Source organism: Rhincodon typus, chromosome 6, assembly GCF_021869965.1.
Source record: "Rhincodon typus isolate 14 chromosome 6, sRhiTyp1.1, whole genome shotgun sequence".
NCBI lineage: Eukaryota > Metazoa > Chordata > Chondrichthyes > Orectolobiformes > Rhincodontidae > Rhincodon > Rhincodon typus.
Window position 1 is genome coordinate 86370006 of NC_063337.1, and position 17333 is coordinate 86387338.

Here is a 17333-nt window from a genome sequence, read left to right on the forward strand (position 1 = left end):
ACTGATGTCCTCTATTATTATCAGTGCTTCTTGTGCTTCAGCTTACACTGACGGTAGAACCAGGGGATTTGTCCTGTTTGTAAATGCAATAACGATAGTGCAATTATCAGCGGAGGTCCTACGATGATCTCTCGGTATAGGACTGGAGAACATTGCTAACATGTATTGTTGTTGTCAGCACTGTACAGATAATCTTCATTCATTTGATGAAAACATTTTATTCCAGCCACCAAACCCTTTGCAGCTGGTTGAGATACTGCTCCTTAGTCATTCAAAGATCATTGCGCACATACCAGCAATTCTCTGCTATCATTCTTCTTTGTTGGCTTTATATTATAGTCGACATTCTTCCTGTTCTTCCTCCTCGGTGAGGTTCAGAGCAAGACATTGTACTCCTTAGTTTCCAACCTGAAGTTGTGACACTTTCCTCCTTTACTGTTTCTTGATCTCCAGGTCTAGAAATATAATTTGAGACCGATCTTTCAAGTGCCCATTTGGCTTTGTTGCTCAGAGAAATATTCAGGATTCTAAATTAGTGACGGGAATTCTATTTGGAGGTTAGGCGCCTGAAAACAGCACTTAATTGGTAACAGGCAAGAACTTTGAAAACATCAGTGGTAGCCAGTCTCAAAATGGAACAGTTTACGGAAAACTGTAGTTAGAGACCATTACAGATTCATTAACATCAAGCAGTAAAAATTAATTGGAGTTTCCACTTATAGCTACCTTGTGCTATGAACAAAAATCAAAGTGATTGACAAATTTGTTCTCTATTTTTTATTGAAATGTAATGAAAGTTGTGCCTGATCATGTGGTTTTCCCGTGTTGTTTGAAATGTGCTATATCTGCTTTTGTGATCTGACCAATGTAGGGTCATAGAGTTGTACAGCTCGGAAACAGACCCTTTGGTCCAACACATCCATACTAACAAAATATCCTAAATTAATCTAGTACTATTTGCCAGCAATTAGCGCATTCCTATTCCAAACCTCCACCATTACCCTCTGTCTCCTACTTTCAAGCCAATTTTGTATCCAAATGGCTATCTGTCCCTGGATTCCATGTGATCTAACCTTGTTAACCAGTCTACTGTACGTAATCTTGTCAAACCTCATCTAACTTTGCAGAAGTTCATGAAGTCCATATGGATTGAAGAAAAACGAGACAGTCACTTCAGTACCAAAGTCCTTGTTATGACCTAATGTTGCTCTGACCTAATTGGTTTTGAATAAATTTGAAGATTAAATTAAAATTACATCTTTTAAATCAGCTGTGAAACTGTGAAATAGCTTAGTGAAAGAAAAAGCTGAATTCTTCCTGGTGGCAAATGTTATTGATAAATTAGGCCAAAGGGCGTGTGAATTACATTGATGCTGATTGTGAGTACTGTTGTCATAAACTGAGATGGTGAAACCATGTTGACCACTTCATCTTCTACATCTTGTGCACTAACAGTAATATGTATTCAAGATGCTGGTGGTGGAGTAGGCAGTGTCGGGCTCCTGAGCCCAGGGCTCATCCATTCTGTCTGCTTTGCTTTTCTTCTTTTCTCGTTACTTTTTCTTTCTTTCTTTCAGTTTTTTTTTAGTTTACTTTTTTAAAACATACCTTCTGGAGAGAGCTCAGTCATGGAGGCAGTGGTAGTGATAGCATCGGAGTCCGGAGCATGGCAGTGGCTGGGTCTGGAAGGTCTTTGACAGTTGGCGGTGAAGTGGATAGTGAGTCGAATGGCATTCAACGGCAAAGAGACTGCTGAGCTCAGGTGGCAGCCGGCAGTGAGGGACTAAGCTCAGTGCTAGGGAGTGTGAGCCCAGCACAGGGGAGAGCGAGCCCTCATAGAGAGTGTGAGCCCAGCACAGGGGAGAGCGAGCCCTCGTGGGGAAAGGCCAGCAGGGAGCAACTGCAGGCCCATAGCTAAAGAAGGACTGTAATGTTGAACTTTTAACTTATTTCTTCATTTTCCTATTTTGTACCTAAGATTTCATACCTGAGATGGCACCGGGAATGGCGACTTTGTACGCTTCGCACTGTACTCTTGTACTTCTATACTTGAGTACGTGACAATAAAATGTAATCCTAACCCTAACCCATTCTGAAATTGCAGCGTGTTCATTCTATCAAAGTCAGGTAAAGTCTCTATGGTCCGACTGGAACATAAGTTTGCCTTCTCATTACAGAGAGACAGCTGGTGGTGGTTTAACCTGAGGGTCACCATGCCTCCGGTGAGGGAAGAGGTGGAGAAGGACAATCCTTCATAGTAACCTCAGCCAGTGCAGGAATTAACTCATGGTTTTGGTGTCACTCTGTATTGCAAACCAGCCTCCCGGCCAACTAAGCTAACCAACATCCATCCTGATTGTGACATATCATCTGCATCACGCCACTATGTTCTATTTAACTTTGTTTACTCGATACAATTAATCCTAAACTGTGTAAAAAAACTCACTTCATCTTCAGTAGCCAGTTTACTTGATCCTTTAAATTCATGAATTGAATCTATAACAAACAAGTATTGACAGCTTTTCACCAAAATATGTGGGTGCAACTTTATTCTTTAATTTTATGAACAATTTTATATACAGAGTGACTTATCCTGTCCCTGATATATATGTCTCTTGAACAGTGGACAAAACCTTTTCTTGTTACCCTCAGGGAAGATTCCACGGCATTTCTGAGATGACAACTCAGCGAGGTTTATAACTCACTCAGAGATAGTAAGAACTGCAGATGCTGGATGCTGCCTGGCCTGCTGTATTCCTCCAGCTCCACACTGTGTTATCTCAGCGAGGGTTATATTTCTTATATCCTTAGGCAGAGCTGATATCACCCAGAAAATAAATTGTATTGCTTTTTTTGAAAAGAAGTTTCTCATTTTCCTGAGTTCATGTCAGATTAGCTTGTACAATGACACCAAGTCATGACAGAGATAAATATTTGGCTGTCTTTGAGGTCATTGATCTAAAACAACAACAATAGACATTGCAATCGTTGTTTGTCAATTTTGGGGGAACCTTGGAACTCCAGTGTAAAATGAGAAGAAATTCAATTTTAAGAACCTGTTATACTTTCAGATTGTCAGACCAAATTTTGCGATATAATGTAGGATGTCTAATTGATCATAAGTTCCCAAGAATCTTATTGCACTATCATCATATAATAAAAACATCGGCACAATTTCTCATCACATAATTTAAAAACAGAGAGTAAAGAATATCAAAAATGCATTTTGCTTCAAATGGACTAATTCTGCTCCTATATCTTCTGGTCTTATGGCTCCCAACTGTGCACCCTACCAAAGTTAGATGGATCAGGGAGATGTCCCTTATTTTCTAAACCATGAGACAAGTTTGCACTTAAGCCACTAATAATGACCAATGGTCCCTATCTTGATGCAGAAGCTACAAACACATGTCTGAGATTGTGCTGTTCACTCTTCCATGCACTTCCCACCCCAAACCCCCAACACCATCTTGAGGTAACATGGAAAATGCCATACCAGTTATCTCTGATTATTTCCAAATACTTGTCAGAGGTCCAGGCCAAAATTTCAGCCTATAGGATATTCAGTGTTGTGACAACAGGTCGAAACTCAAATGTATGGTGGATATTCTTGTAATTCCAAAATGCATCCTCTTTTAAAAGAGGGATGATAGAGCTAAAACTGACTGCCAATGTAAATTAAGTAGTTGCCAGCAAAGAGACAGAGTGATGGAAGGTAACAGGTAAGGTGACCTTGATCAGATGGGCCAATGGTCTGAGGAATGGCCGATGAAGCTTCATTTAGAGAAATGTGAGGCGCTGTATTTTGGAAAAGCAGGACTTACACACTTAATGGTAAGTGTTGCTGAACAAAGAGACCTCGGAGTGCAGGTTCATAGTTCCTTGAAAATGGAGTCGAGTGTTTGGTACACTTGCCTTTATTGATCACTGTATTGAGTATAGGAGTTAGGAGGTCATGTTGCGGCTGTACAGGACATTGGTTAGGCCACTTTTGGAATACTTTTAATTCTGGTCTCCCTGCTATAGGAAGGATGTTGTGAAACTTGAAAGGTTCAGAAAAGATTTGCAAGGATGTTGCCAGGATTGGAGGGTTTAAGCTACAGGGAGAGACTGAGTAGGCTGGGACTGTTTTCCTTGGAGCATCAGAGGCTGAGGGGTGATGTTATAGAAGTTTATAAAAACATGAGAGGCATGGATAGGATGAATAGCTAAGGTCTTTTCCTTAGGGTAGGAAAGTCCAGAACTAGAGGACATAGGTTTAAGTTGAGAGGTGAAAGATTTAAAAGGGTCCTAAGGGATAAATTTTTCACACGGAGGGTGGTGCGTGTGTGGAATGAACTGCCAGACGAAGTGGTGGAGGCTGTTACAATTACAACATTTAAAAGGCATCTAGTTAGGTATATGAATAGGAAGGGTTTAGAGGGATAAGAGCCAAATGCTGGCAAATGGGACTTGATTATTTAGGATATCTGGTCAAAATGGGGGTGAGTTGGACCGACAGGTTTGTTTCCATGCTGTACAGCTCCAGGATTCTATGACAGAGAAACCTCAAACAAACTAAACTGTGATCTCTTTTGATTGTCAAGATTATCATTCTCTGTGAGGCTGGGGAATTGAAAACTTTCAGTGTTGGAAGTTCCAGCCGCAAGCATCACTTCTTACCTCATCCACTGTTGGTTTGGTGAGAAGAAGATGAAGGATTTGTGAGGTTTAAGAACTTTGGTCCTGGGCTGAACCCCAGATTTTCAAAGTGCTGCTCCCCTCCCTTTCAAAATTCATGTCTTTTCCCAGTACCTTAAACAAAGACCTTCCTTAAACATTTCTATGCTTGCAAGCTATCTACCTACCCCAAACTCTACTTTCCACTCCAAAATCCTTGACCACTGTGTCTCCATGATCCATGCCTATGTTTTTTTTTCTGTAACTCCATGTTTAAATTGCTACAGTCAGGATTTCTGCCAAGTGCAATATCATACCCAGCCAAAGTTGCAAATTATAGGCTGAGAGAATGGGACAAGGATACCTTATCTGCTACAAGAACATACAGCAGAAAAGGAAATAGGAGCAGGAGTCAGTTCCACCATTCTATAGAGTTATGGCTAATCTTGAGCTTCAACTGCACCTTCTCATCTGCTCCTAATATCCCTCAATTTATTGAGGAATCAAAAAACTGTCTCTCTCAACTTTGATTAAATTCAATTATGCGGCATCCACTATTACCTGGAGTTGAGAATTCCAAAGATTCACAAATCTCTGAATGGCGTAATTCCTCTTCATTTCAGTCCTTAATGATTCTGACACTGCGTCCATGATTTAGACTTCACCAACCAATGAAAACAATCTATCAGCATCTATCTGATCATGCCCCTTCCAGGCATTGCTCCTGTTTCCTTTAACCCTCAATTTACTCAGTCACTCAGCATAGGAAACTGCCCTGTCCCCACCTTCCATCCCATTTATTGAACCCTCACTTCGCTGCCTGCAATGCATTCTCCAATTTTGTAAGTGACTTTGATATTGCTTAACCAAGAATTTGGTCACAATATAATATTTTGAAATTTCTTTTTTATTTACTTTCCAATTGTCAATTTTCAAGAGTCAACTCATGCCTCTCTTTATTTCTTTTCCAGATCTGATTTAAGTCTCATTCACTTAATTTCCCTCTCATTTATTCCTTTTTTTTTCTCTCTGGTCTTTAATGTCATTGTTTGAGGAGATAGACTGTTGACCCCTCTATAAGGCCCTAGTGCCCTCGCAACACCATTATTAACTTGCACTTTCAACAACTTGAAAGGAAAAGTGTTTTAAAGATGAAAGGTGAGAGAAAAGAAATCAATCAATGGTGTGCCGCATGAGATTCCCCATTCTCGCAAAATCTAGACCAATCTGAGGAAGTTATTTTGGTCTCAAAACATTAACTATTTCTCTCTCCTTGGATGCTGCCAGACCTGCTGTGTTTCTCCAGTGCCTTCCGTGTTTGTTTCACGTTTCCACCACCTATGTTATTCAGCTTTTGTTTATTTTGACTGTTCACGAGTCAATGCTGTATGAATAGAAGAATCATTTCAGTCATTAATGATGCAATGTTGAAGGAATTTATAAGAATAAGTGCATTTTGGCACTAATTTCTATATTGCAGTCTTCTGTTTCAGTTAACATCATGAAGGAAATAAACTCCCAGGTGGGCAGTAACTGAAGTTGTAATTTTACAGTTCTGCAGTGATGAATATAGTAAATATCCTGATTTAGCTAGAAATCGCAGATGGGTGAAACAGAATTGGAAATATTCAGTTGTTATTGTGCTAAAATGCTTCTTAACGGTTTGTTTAAGTAACTATTTATCGATTGCAAGTGCTATATTAATTATCCTTGCTAGGAATTCTTGGAAGTTTTGTAATATATGCTTGTATTGAAGAGCTTTAATTTGTGTGAAACAGTGAGCCTTGATGTATGAGTCTGCTCAAAGATTAATGTGACTGAAGCATGAAAGGAATTTGCAGAACTTGAAGGAATGGACTGCAGTAATGGAGAATTAATGGTTTCTAACAAAAACTTAGTTAATGAGGTTTTCCTACTGAGTGAGACAGTTCTTGCTAATCTACTGAAAGAAATAATATCACCACAGCATCAATGTTAATATTGAAAGAAAATACAAAATATGAGATTGTAAGTTAACTTCTATACAAGTCAAATAAGTTAGACAAAAGTCATGCTAACTTGTTTCTACATTTCCATTGAATTAGTTTTACTCTGAATTTAAATTTGTATCCCTTTTGTTTTGGATTTCTTGATTAGGGAGAGAGTCACTCCCCATCTACCTGCTAAAAACTTCCTTAATTTAAATAACTAAATCACTAAATCCCTTTAGCCTTTCACAGAATTTCAGAAAGTGGGGCTTGATCAAAGGCAAGGAGTTTGATTTACATGGTCCCCAAGGTAGGACCAGAAAAAAAAATGGCCATTGGACTGGGCAATAGCAGTTCCCAATTCTGTTTCCACACAAGACAGTTTTCACCAGGGTTAGGGATAGAGCAGACCCCAGAACCTGTTGGCTCCTAAACAGGCAACTGGCAGCACTGTGGGCTATTTGAGAGTCGACCTCAGATAGGGCTTTCAATTTTCACGGAGGTGACCAGGCTTTATCTGCTGTTTTAGACTAGCTGCACAAAGACATGAACCAAAGATTGAAGATGGGAAGAGTTAATCAATAAATAAATGCAGTTTTGCCTCTTTTACAGTTCATCATGAAATGCTGTAGCATGCATGGTATCTGTGTTCATTGAGTTTAGTTATGATAATTGTTCAATTGTTTAAGCAGTAGCTCCAATTTCTAATATATATTTGCCAAACTGATACATTCATCAACAGGAAAGCAATCAAGGAAAAGAACAAAATTGCAAAGATGGAAATGTCTTCAGATGAGTTTAAACTAGTTAACCTAATAGACAAAATGATAGACTACATTTCAAACAATCAAAATGGTAACATAGTATGATTACAAAATGTAAATACTTAATCTTCTCCATTGCTTTTAATATTCAGCCGAAACATCTGTTGAAGTAGCGGTTCTGTAGCTTGGTTACTGAAGGAGTTTCATGGGTTGTTGGCTGAAACCTAACTGTGTAAACATTGTATGAGTATTTGTCTTTGTTTACATAGTTGTAAAGAGTCTTTTGTTTACTTGGAGCTCAAGGACCATTCAACAGTTTCCAACCATTATAGGAAATTTTGTGAGTTATTCTCACTAAAGTAGATAATACGTGATTGGGTAGAGTGAAGGATTGAGGGGTAAGGAATATTAGGAGTGATGATGAAGGGATGAGAATAAGGAGGACTTTTGAAGAGGTCAGAGGTTCAACTCTCTACAGGTGAGGTGTTGATTATTTCAGAAACACAGGATGAGGCTGATTTACAATTGGAGATGTATCATTTAACATCCTGTCTCTGGACTCAGCCCAACTCCATCTCTGCCTCAGACCAGAGTTCCTGGAGGATCATTCTTCTGGCATTTGCAAGTTGGAGGTGTGATCTTGATTGCAGGATCAGTCCTGTATTCTGATTGTTATCTCTGACATGAAAATCAGGTCCTCAGTCTCTAATTTTGTTTAGTGCAATCCATTAAGTCTTAGCAGTTGGAGTATATTTGTTCATCCTGTGTAATAACCATTCTACATGCAATGGCAGTGCAATTGTTTAAAGATGGAATAAAGATTAGAAAACTAAGATTTAGTTTTAGTCTATTTCCACCTTGATTTATTTAAGCCATTTCATCTTCCTAACAATGACAACGGGTTTCATCTTTTCTTTTGGTAAAGTGTGAGTTGCATCAAGTTTCTTGGCTAACTTTTTGCTGTGAGGCCTAATGAGTTTTTTTTCGCCATATTTTACCAAGCCCACTTATTAACTATCTAACTCCCCTTTACGGTATCTGCCATGTCTGATTCCAGCTCAATCTTGCCACACACCAATTCTCAGGAACTCTCGCTACTCGGCGGCTTTCTGCCAAAAGACTGGCAGCCCTTATATCCATGCCTTCTTTAAAGGGCTGCCATGCATCCAGATGGGCGCTGGCATTCTGAAGCTGTTCAGTCAAGAGCATTTCCAGAAGATGCTGGAGAAGGGGAACGTGATTTTGTGATTCTCCGATAGGAATCTGGAGGTCTTGGTTAAGAGGTGGTGCAAAGCAGAGGAATCCTCCTCCTGGAGGAGCAGCAGGAGACGCACCCACGCCAGACCATGCCAGCCTGGTCTGAGGTCCATGTCAGTGATGAGTTGGTGGGCAGGAAGCAGCCCTGGTGATACTTCCTCTGAGAGCACAATGTTATCGCCTTCAGATTTTGAGGAAGTGGCTTCTGGAGGAGCCAGGCATTTTACTGTAGCGGGGGTGGGCATGCTAATTTTGCCTTCAAAATATACAGGTGGAGAGAAAACGTTGCAGCCAGTGGTTAGGAATGATGTTCAAAGACTATCACTGGCAGTGGATCCTCAGTGTCATCTCCATGGAGCAGAGGAACAGCCACCAATGTAGAAAAAACGGCAATGACCTTCTCCACTGCATCAGTGTGAGTACCATGGTCTTCCATATACCACATCACATTTACTGTCTTTGTTCAATACCCACTTCCCACCTACACTCATGCTCTGCCAACTCTCACTATTTCCTTCAATAATTTCCTTCATGAATTGTCAAACCATCCCTCCCCAACCTCCCACATCACTAATCCTGCAAGACCTCTACACAGTCTACTCAGTCACTTGAGATACATCACCAGCATTCAGCAAATTCCCCACTCACTTTCAGCTCATTCAAGCCCTTTCTTTACCTCATTTCAGGAGAAGATAGCATGTAACATGGAGAAAGGGCTTGTATTGGTGGAGGGCTGCCTGACATTGGACTCCTCACCTCCCATGAAAAGATCCATCACAGCAGATAACCAGGAGTGCTCCTATGGGAATGCAGACATATCCATGTCCTTACCAACCAAGTAAATACCACTCTTCATACCACTGGCACTCTCACAGTCAATCTCATTCATTGCTCGCCACTGTAACCATTGGCCATGACACCACCTCCCTCACTTGTGCCTTGCGGGACCAGTAAGTCATCCACCAGCTTTGCATATAAATGGCTGTTTTCCCCCAAAGCCACTTCCTTGACCTGGGAGGATAAGAGTACAGAGGCCTCAGAGAAAGCATTGTCAAGGCTGCCTCCTACATCTCCCATCAGCCTGGAGACTGAAAACTCACTGCGAAATTTAGACTTAGAAAGTGTGGGACCACTATCTGGTGAGTACTTCACAGTAATAGCTCTATGTCTGGCTAAGGAAGAAATGCCTCAGTTTACTGGAACTCGGAGGCTGCTGGAGATTAGACACCTGCTCAGCCCCAGGCAGGAAGGGCACTCAGTGCACTGAGAATCAGGGATTTGGTCCACAGATTATTCCTGTTTTTGGGACGCAATGAGAGGCATTGCCCAGAAGCACAATAGTGCAGTGAGTCATGTGTTCGCCTGTCTGCCTCTGTGGGCAGATTGGTGGTTGCCGTAGAGATCCAGGTCCTGTACACTGAGAGGCTGCTAGACAGAGCACATACCAACACTTCAACGCTGTAGTCATTGGTCCTTATGATGGAAGATGTCACAACAGAGGAATGGAGCACCCAGAGAGCACTCCAGTTTCCTCTTCCTCACAAGCTGATAGGGCAGTGCCAGAGACCCCCGATCTGAAGGGGAAAACCACACATAGCTCCTTCAAAAGCCTCCGCTGAGGACATTCCAGTGTGGGCCAGACTCTCATCGTAACCCTGCCCACCTTCTCTTCACCCTTTGGAAATTCACATTAAGGAGAATTTACATGGATCTGCCATGAAGACCCTTGGCATGTCTGGCCCCTCCAGATGCTGGGAATGCCCAAGCAAACCTCCAGATGCTATGGTTTCCACTGTCAAGCAGGATCCCTCCATCCCAGCTGCAGAAATAGGGAGTACATTGAGATATAGTGGAAGGGAGAGGATGAAGAAGAAAAGTACAACCTGAGCCACAGCTGACAGACTGCAAAAGAAGGGATAGGCTGCAAACAAAAAGGGGTTCCTCTCCACCAACTAAAATATGAAACAAATGGGAGATTTTATCAAACATTAGAAGAAAGTAAGGCTAATGATTTGATAGATCGATTGATATGTAACTAGAATGGGTCATCGTTAGAGTGTCTGTAATTGTATTGATTAATTTAACAATGTTTTGGGTGACTGGTGAACATATAAATTTGTCACTTCTTCAAACCTGTGCTAGTCAAAACAGCAAGGGAAAATGATGGATGTTATGAGCCATTATTGATAGAGTATTTGGCTGTCAAACATCTCTGTGGCTATTTGCCATGATGATAAAGTGACTATTAAGCAATTGCCTTAATAAATTGATAACTGTGATACGTTATTGAGGGTTTGTAACCACATCAACGGCAGAGTAGAACTCTTCTGAAGACCTAAAGTCTGGTCTGTTAATATTCCCCTTCAATTTCCCAATAGAATCTCTGTGTATAAAACCATTACAAGAAGGCATACAGATCATACTGATGTGCAATCTGAGCCTTGTTTTATGTCTCAAATTAGTGATTCAAATTTGTTCAACTGAATCTACATCTCTTGACACTTGGCCATTTTTTATTTGTAGAGTTTCATCAGAGATATGAATGCACTTCTGTCAATAGGTGTGATTAGTTTATTGATCATGGATATACTAACCGTTCAACATTACTTGTAAAAATGCAATTGCTTGTATCCCTAATGAAGACACACATGATTTTAGTCAGTATCACCCAAAATTGTGTGAGGAATTTCTATCTGCAACTGATAACATATATAGAGAGAGAACTAAGTGACTGAAATGGACTGCATTGATCTTTGGCATTTCACCGGCATGATCAAACAAGATCAGAAAAAAAAATGCTATTCCAATATCCTATTGTAAATAATTCAAGAAGCAGAGACTTTGGAAACCAATTAAATGTAATAGAATTTTCCTGCTCACTTTGTAAGAATGGTTCCCTGAAGGCAGGCCTGATAATTACAGGGAGAGTAAGGCTGACCTTATATGGGACAGTCTTTCCTTGCAGGCCTTTGTTTTGGAAATAGCATCATTTATCATCTTTGTAATGCCTTGATTGAAACCCATATCGAGGGCATTCATTTTTTGGCATTTTTCTTATTAAATTCGGAACATGCTGTCACTGGAATAACCAATGCAACTCTTTCTCATTTATCCTTTGTATTATGCTGCATATTACATGACCATACATTTTATAAACTCAAAGAAGTTATTCCCAAGCTCCGCACAACACAATGTGCGTCCCAAAAACATGTAAAAGTATGATTAGGAACAGGACTTTGCCTCGAGCCTGCTCTGCCATTCAATATGATTATGGCTGATCTAATTACTCCATGTTCCACCTATCCCTGATAACCTTTCATGCTTTTGCTTATCAAGAATCTTTCTACCTCTGCCTTAAAAATTTTCAAAGACTGTGCTTCCATTCTTTGGCTGGGAGTGAGACCTGTATGGTAGATGAGCTAAACAATCATGGTACAAGAAGCCATGTGATGACACAAAAAGAAATGCCGTGGAAGTAGAACACAATACAGAGAGAGTGATTGGTACTGTTTACTGCATGGCTCAAAGCCTGGTGTGGCTGAAGTTAGTTTGGGTTTGTGGGAAACTGGGCAAGTGAAAGCAATCATGTTGGAATGGTCTACCCCATCATTATGAAAGTAGAGAAGATTTTGAGCTCAGTAGTGCTGCAAGGAGTCACATTTAAAGATGCAGTAAATCAAAGATTAGAGACAAGATGCAAGAGAGGAAAAGATATTAAGGTGGGATATGATCTGCTTGTACAGCTCGCAAAACAAAGCTTTTCACTGTACTTAGGACTGCAAAAATGAAATCAAATCAAAAAGAAAAATGACAAAGAATATAGATTGTTAATCGAAGAGGGGATCAAAAGCTAAGGCTAAAGGTTACAAAATAATATAAAGACAAAACTGGAGGCCCTCTATCTGAATATACACAGTGTTTGAAACAAATCAGATCAACTGGTGGCACAAATTGAAATAAAGAATTATGATCTAATAGCCATCACAGACATAGGCATAGGATGACATAGAGTGGGATCTGAATAATGTGTATATTGGATATTGAATGGTGTATTTGACTTTCAGGAAGGATGGGAAACAAGGAAATTATGGAAGAAAGGCTGTGTTAGTTAATGGTAGAATTAGCACAATGGAGAGGGATGACCCAAGTTCAGGAAGTCAAGATGTAGAAACGGTTTCTGCAGACATGAGAAATGTTGAAGGTAAAAGGTCACTGTGAGAGAAGTATACAGCTGCCCTAACAATAACCATATGGTAGGACGAAGTATAAAGGAAAAAGTAATGGGACAATGTGATAAAGGTATGGTAACAAGCATAGGGTATTTTAATCTGGATATAGACTAGAAAAATTATATGGACAAAGATAGCTCAGAATAACGGTTCACAGAATGTTTTCCGGATGGTTTCTTAGAATACCTCATTGAGATAAGATTAATTAATTAAACAAAACAAAGAACTATGGATTCTGGAACATAAACTCAGCGCATCTGCCAGCATCTGTGGAGGGAAAGCAGACTTAGATTTTGAGTCTGGTGACTCTTCCTCAGATTAATTAATGACCTCCTTGTGAAGATGTCCCTGGGTAGCATCAATATGATTGAATTTTACATTCAGTTTAAGGGAGAATACTAGGCGCAAAACTAGTATTTTAAACTTAATTAAAAGCAATTATGAGGCATAAAAGCAAAGTTAATCTCTCTGGCAATGTCTATCACATTGTAGAGATTACACAGCATGGAGCTGGAGGAACACAGCAGGCCGAGCAGCATCAGAGGAACAGGTAAGCTGTCGTTTCGGGTCAGGAGCCTTCTTCAGAAATGGGGAGAGGGAGGGGAAATGACCCAAAATGTCAGCTTTCCTGCTCCTCTGATGCTGCCTGGCCTGCTGTGTTCCTCCAGCTCCGCACTGTGTCATCTCTGACTCCAGCATCTGGAGTTCTTGCTATCTCGATCACATTGCACTTAATTTTTAAAATTCAATAAATGAGATGTTGTTTAAGACAAGAACTCTTCTAATTAAATGAGCAAGTGCTTTACATTTGCTTCACCAGACCAGGCGGATCCCATAATTTTCTATCCTAAAAGAAAATGATGGCAGCAAACCTGTCCCGTCGTGAGCGACAGTGTAGATAGCTTTATACAAGATGGTGTGGACAGGTACTATACCTTTGTGGGAAAGTCTAAAATCTGAGTGCATAAGCTCAAAGAAAGAGGTTATTCATTTAAGATAGAGATGAGGAGGAATTTCATCTCTCAAAGGATGGTATATCTGTGGGATCCTTTACCTCAGAGATCTGCAGAGGCTATGTCATTCAATATATTCAAAGCTGAAATAGACTGATTTTTAATCAGTAAGGAAATCAATGGTTATAGGGGTAAGGCAGGAAAATAAAGTTAGAGGTTATCAGATCAGCCATGATTGCATTGAATGGCAGTGTGAATCATTTTGCACCCCAAGGACATAGGAATTTGGAACTGTCCACACAAATGTACAGAAGTCAGACGACACTAGGTTGTAGTCCAACAGGTTTATTTGAAATCACAAGCTTTTGGGTCCACTTTACCTGATGAAGCAGCAATGCTTGCGTTTTAAAATAGACCTTTTGGACTATAACCTGGTGCCGTCTGACTTCTGACCTTGAACGCTCCAATCCAACACCAGCATATCCACATCATGCCCACAATTGGTGATTGATGCTCAGCCAGCTCTTAGTGTTAAATCTGAGATTGATCAATTATTGTGATCCAAACATATTATGAAGAAATAACAGGCATATGGAGTTGGTTCACGAAGATTTATGTCAATTATAAAGATATAACGGAGTGTATGACCCTCATCTCAGTCAGAGAGAAAACACCAGTCTGGAATGAAGCTGGAATTAGAGAGGTGTTAGCACTTAGTATTTGAGAGCTGTCTTTGATAACCTAATATGCAAAGATGTAAATCAATCCATGTTACTTTACATAAGAAATTGAACAGCTTTAACAAAGAAACAAGTAGCCTTAAGGACAGTATGTGTACAGACAACCATACCTTGAGATACTCTGGACCGGTATCTCAATGTGCAAGTACCAATATTGGCTTAAAGCACAAGATAAAGCAAACTCATTGAAGGATGGCACAGGCTGAAGGAGTTAAATGATTTTCTCCTCTTCCTATGCCCCCATGAAACTCTTTATTTAGGGGAGACAAAGCAATCAACGCCTTGAATTTAAGGAAGGATACAAGAGAAAATAGAAAATGGCAGTTAAAACAAAAGTAAACTACAAATAAATCAAAGTGAAATAGAGAGTACTATTCAATATAATTCTAATTTGAACAACAGTAACAACTGATTTTTACATAGCAGCCTTTGTGGCAATAAAACATCCAGAGGTGCTTCACAGCAGCACCACAAAACAAAGTGTATCACTGAATCACATGATTAAATGGTGTGATAGATGACTATAATCTTGAACAAAGAGGTAAGTTTTAAGGAATCTCTTAAAGATAGAATGTCAGGTAGAGAAACCAAGAGGGAATGATTTCCAAAATTTAGATTAATGTAACCAAAGGCACTGCCACTAATAATGAAGTGACAAAAATCCAGGATGATAAGAAGACCAAAATTAGAGGAGGGCAGATATCTTGCAAGGTTGGAGGAGGTGACAACAAATTGAAACCTCAAAAATAGATTCACTTCAAAATCACATGCAATGTCATACCTATGGAGTGACCGTGACTCTGTAATTATTTAATTTCCCTTAATATGTGGCAATTTGCAGATACAATGGCTTACTGTGACATTTACATCAGCTGTAAAAATGCAGCAAAATAAGTTCTACTTGATAAATGATAATATGCATAACTGAATATGACTGATGGAACATGAGACTGATCTGGAACACACAGACTCCAAGAAACAGCTTTTCTTTCAAGTTGTAACAGTAAAGCAAATTGATGGAACAGCCACTTCATGTACCATACTTCCATACATGACAAATTGTAGTCAGAAGGAGACTGCTTTGGTGCATTCTGTCCTTACCACTTAATTGCAATATTAGATGTATGATCATTCATGGTTCCTGTCAATTTCATCAACATGTTTTTCAGGAGTTGCAGTACTGGAAGGACCAATGTACGCAGTAGGTGGCCATGATGGTTGGAGTTACCTAAACACAGTAGAGAGATGGGATCCACAAGCACGTCAGTGGACCTTTGTGGCCAGTATGTCCATTGCCAGAAGCACAGTGGGAGTGGCAGCATTAAATGGCAAGTGAGTTGGGCATACAATATTAAGAATATATTCCAATCTGAATAGGTTGTGCCAGTCACACTATAGCTGTCAAAATGAATCTTATACTATGTAGTGAATCAATGTTTTATTTGTCAAAATGAGAAAGAGGTGATGGAAATGTGACAATGCTTACTGATGAATGGTGGGACATGCCAATCAAGAATTTAATCAAAATAGGAAGAAAGGAAAGGTTAGATTATCATTTTTACACACATGTATGGCAACATGCTTAATCAAAGCAGTCCAGTCTAAGTCTTCTGTATTTTTTAGTATTCTCACTTCATCTGAAAGTTATGCAAATACCTTTTGGAAAGTAATGACCAAATGAGGCTAGGCAAAAGGGTCAGAGGTTGGGGCCACATGCTGAGATCACAAGAGGTGCCAGAAATATCCTGAGTGACCACTTGCCAGATAGGATGAAAGGGCACAATCTGCTTTGGTGCCAGAGATGGAACCCTTCAGGTGTCTGATTTGTGATTTTTTTAGATCCCTCACAAAAGGGGCATTGGGTCTTTTCATTCCAGGATAGGTGATGAGATGTGGAAAGGAGGAATCCCATCTCAAACCACTGACTTATCAGTCCCATTGAGTATCCTTTGCCACAGGACAGGAATTCGGTCTTTCATATGCAACATAAGAAGTAAGCTTCCACTTTCATGAAATTCCCAGTCAGTGAAATATTATGGAAATTCTAAATTTGATCATTCGTATTTGTCAGCCTACAAAACAGCATTTTGTGTCCTCATTTCAGTTGATTATGGAAAAGACCAAGGAACATTTCAGATTAAGAATAATAAACTTGGAGGGTGATCAACATCAATGGAATAGGAATGGATCTGGTTCATGAAATAAAAAATGGCAGGCATTACTCTTAGAGAACAACGGGCTGCTTTTAAAGAAGATATCATTCAGATGCAATCATGCCATATTCCCTTCAAAATGGAAAGGTAGGGCAAACAAACACAAACAGATGATGAAAACGGCAGAGATTCAGAAGAAACAGAAAAAGTATTCTCAGCAGTTCTCACAATCTCCTTCTGTCAGATGTTAGGTGGATAATACAATTGAGAACCGGACTGAACAAAGAAGGTTTAGAAGGAAATGGAAAGAAAAAGAGAAGTAAAGATAATGTTTGATAAGAGAATGGCCCCTAACATAAAAAGAAATCCATAAGTTTCCAGTAGAGTAGTCAAAGGAGGACTCAGTATAGACTTTTAAAAAAAAAGGGATTTACGCATGGAAGTAGGGGCATGGCTGAGATCTTAAAGTAATAAAAACCAAAAGAACTGCGGATGCTGTAAATCAGGAACAAAAACAAAGCTGCTGGAAAAGCTCAGCAGGTCTGGCAGCATCTGTGGAGGAGAAAACAGAGTTAACGTTTCAGGTCCGGTGACCCTTCCTCAGAACCTTC

The 17333-nt window shown here is 39.9% G+C and overlaps 1 protein-coding gene across 1 annotated transcript in view; it reads left to right on the forward strand.

Annotated features, from left to right (window-relative positions):
* The window catches only part of LOC109934869 (kelch-like protein 1), a 353701-nt gene that overhangs the window by 308895 nt on the left and 27473 nt on the right, over nt 1-17333 (forward strand). The window contains exon 9 of the mRNA XM_048598407.1: nt 15739-15901. Coding sequence (XP_048454364.1) covers nt 15739-15901 — 163 coding nt within the window. The remainder of the gene's footprint in view (nt 1-15738; nt 15902-17333) is intronic.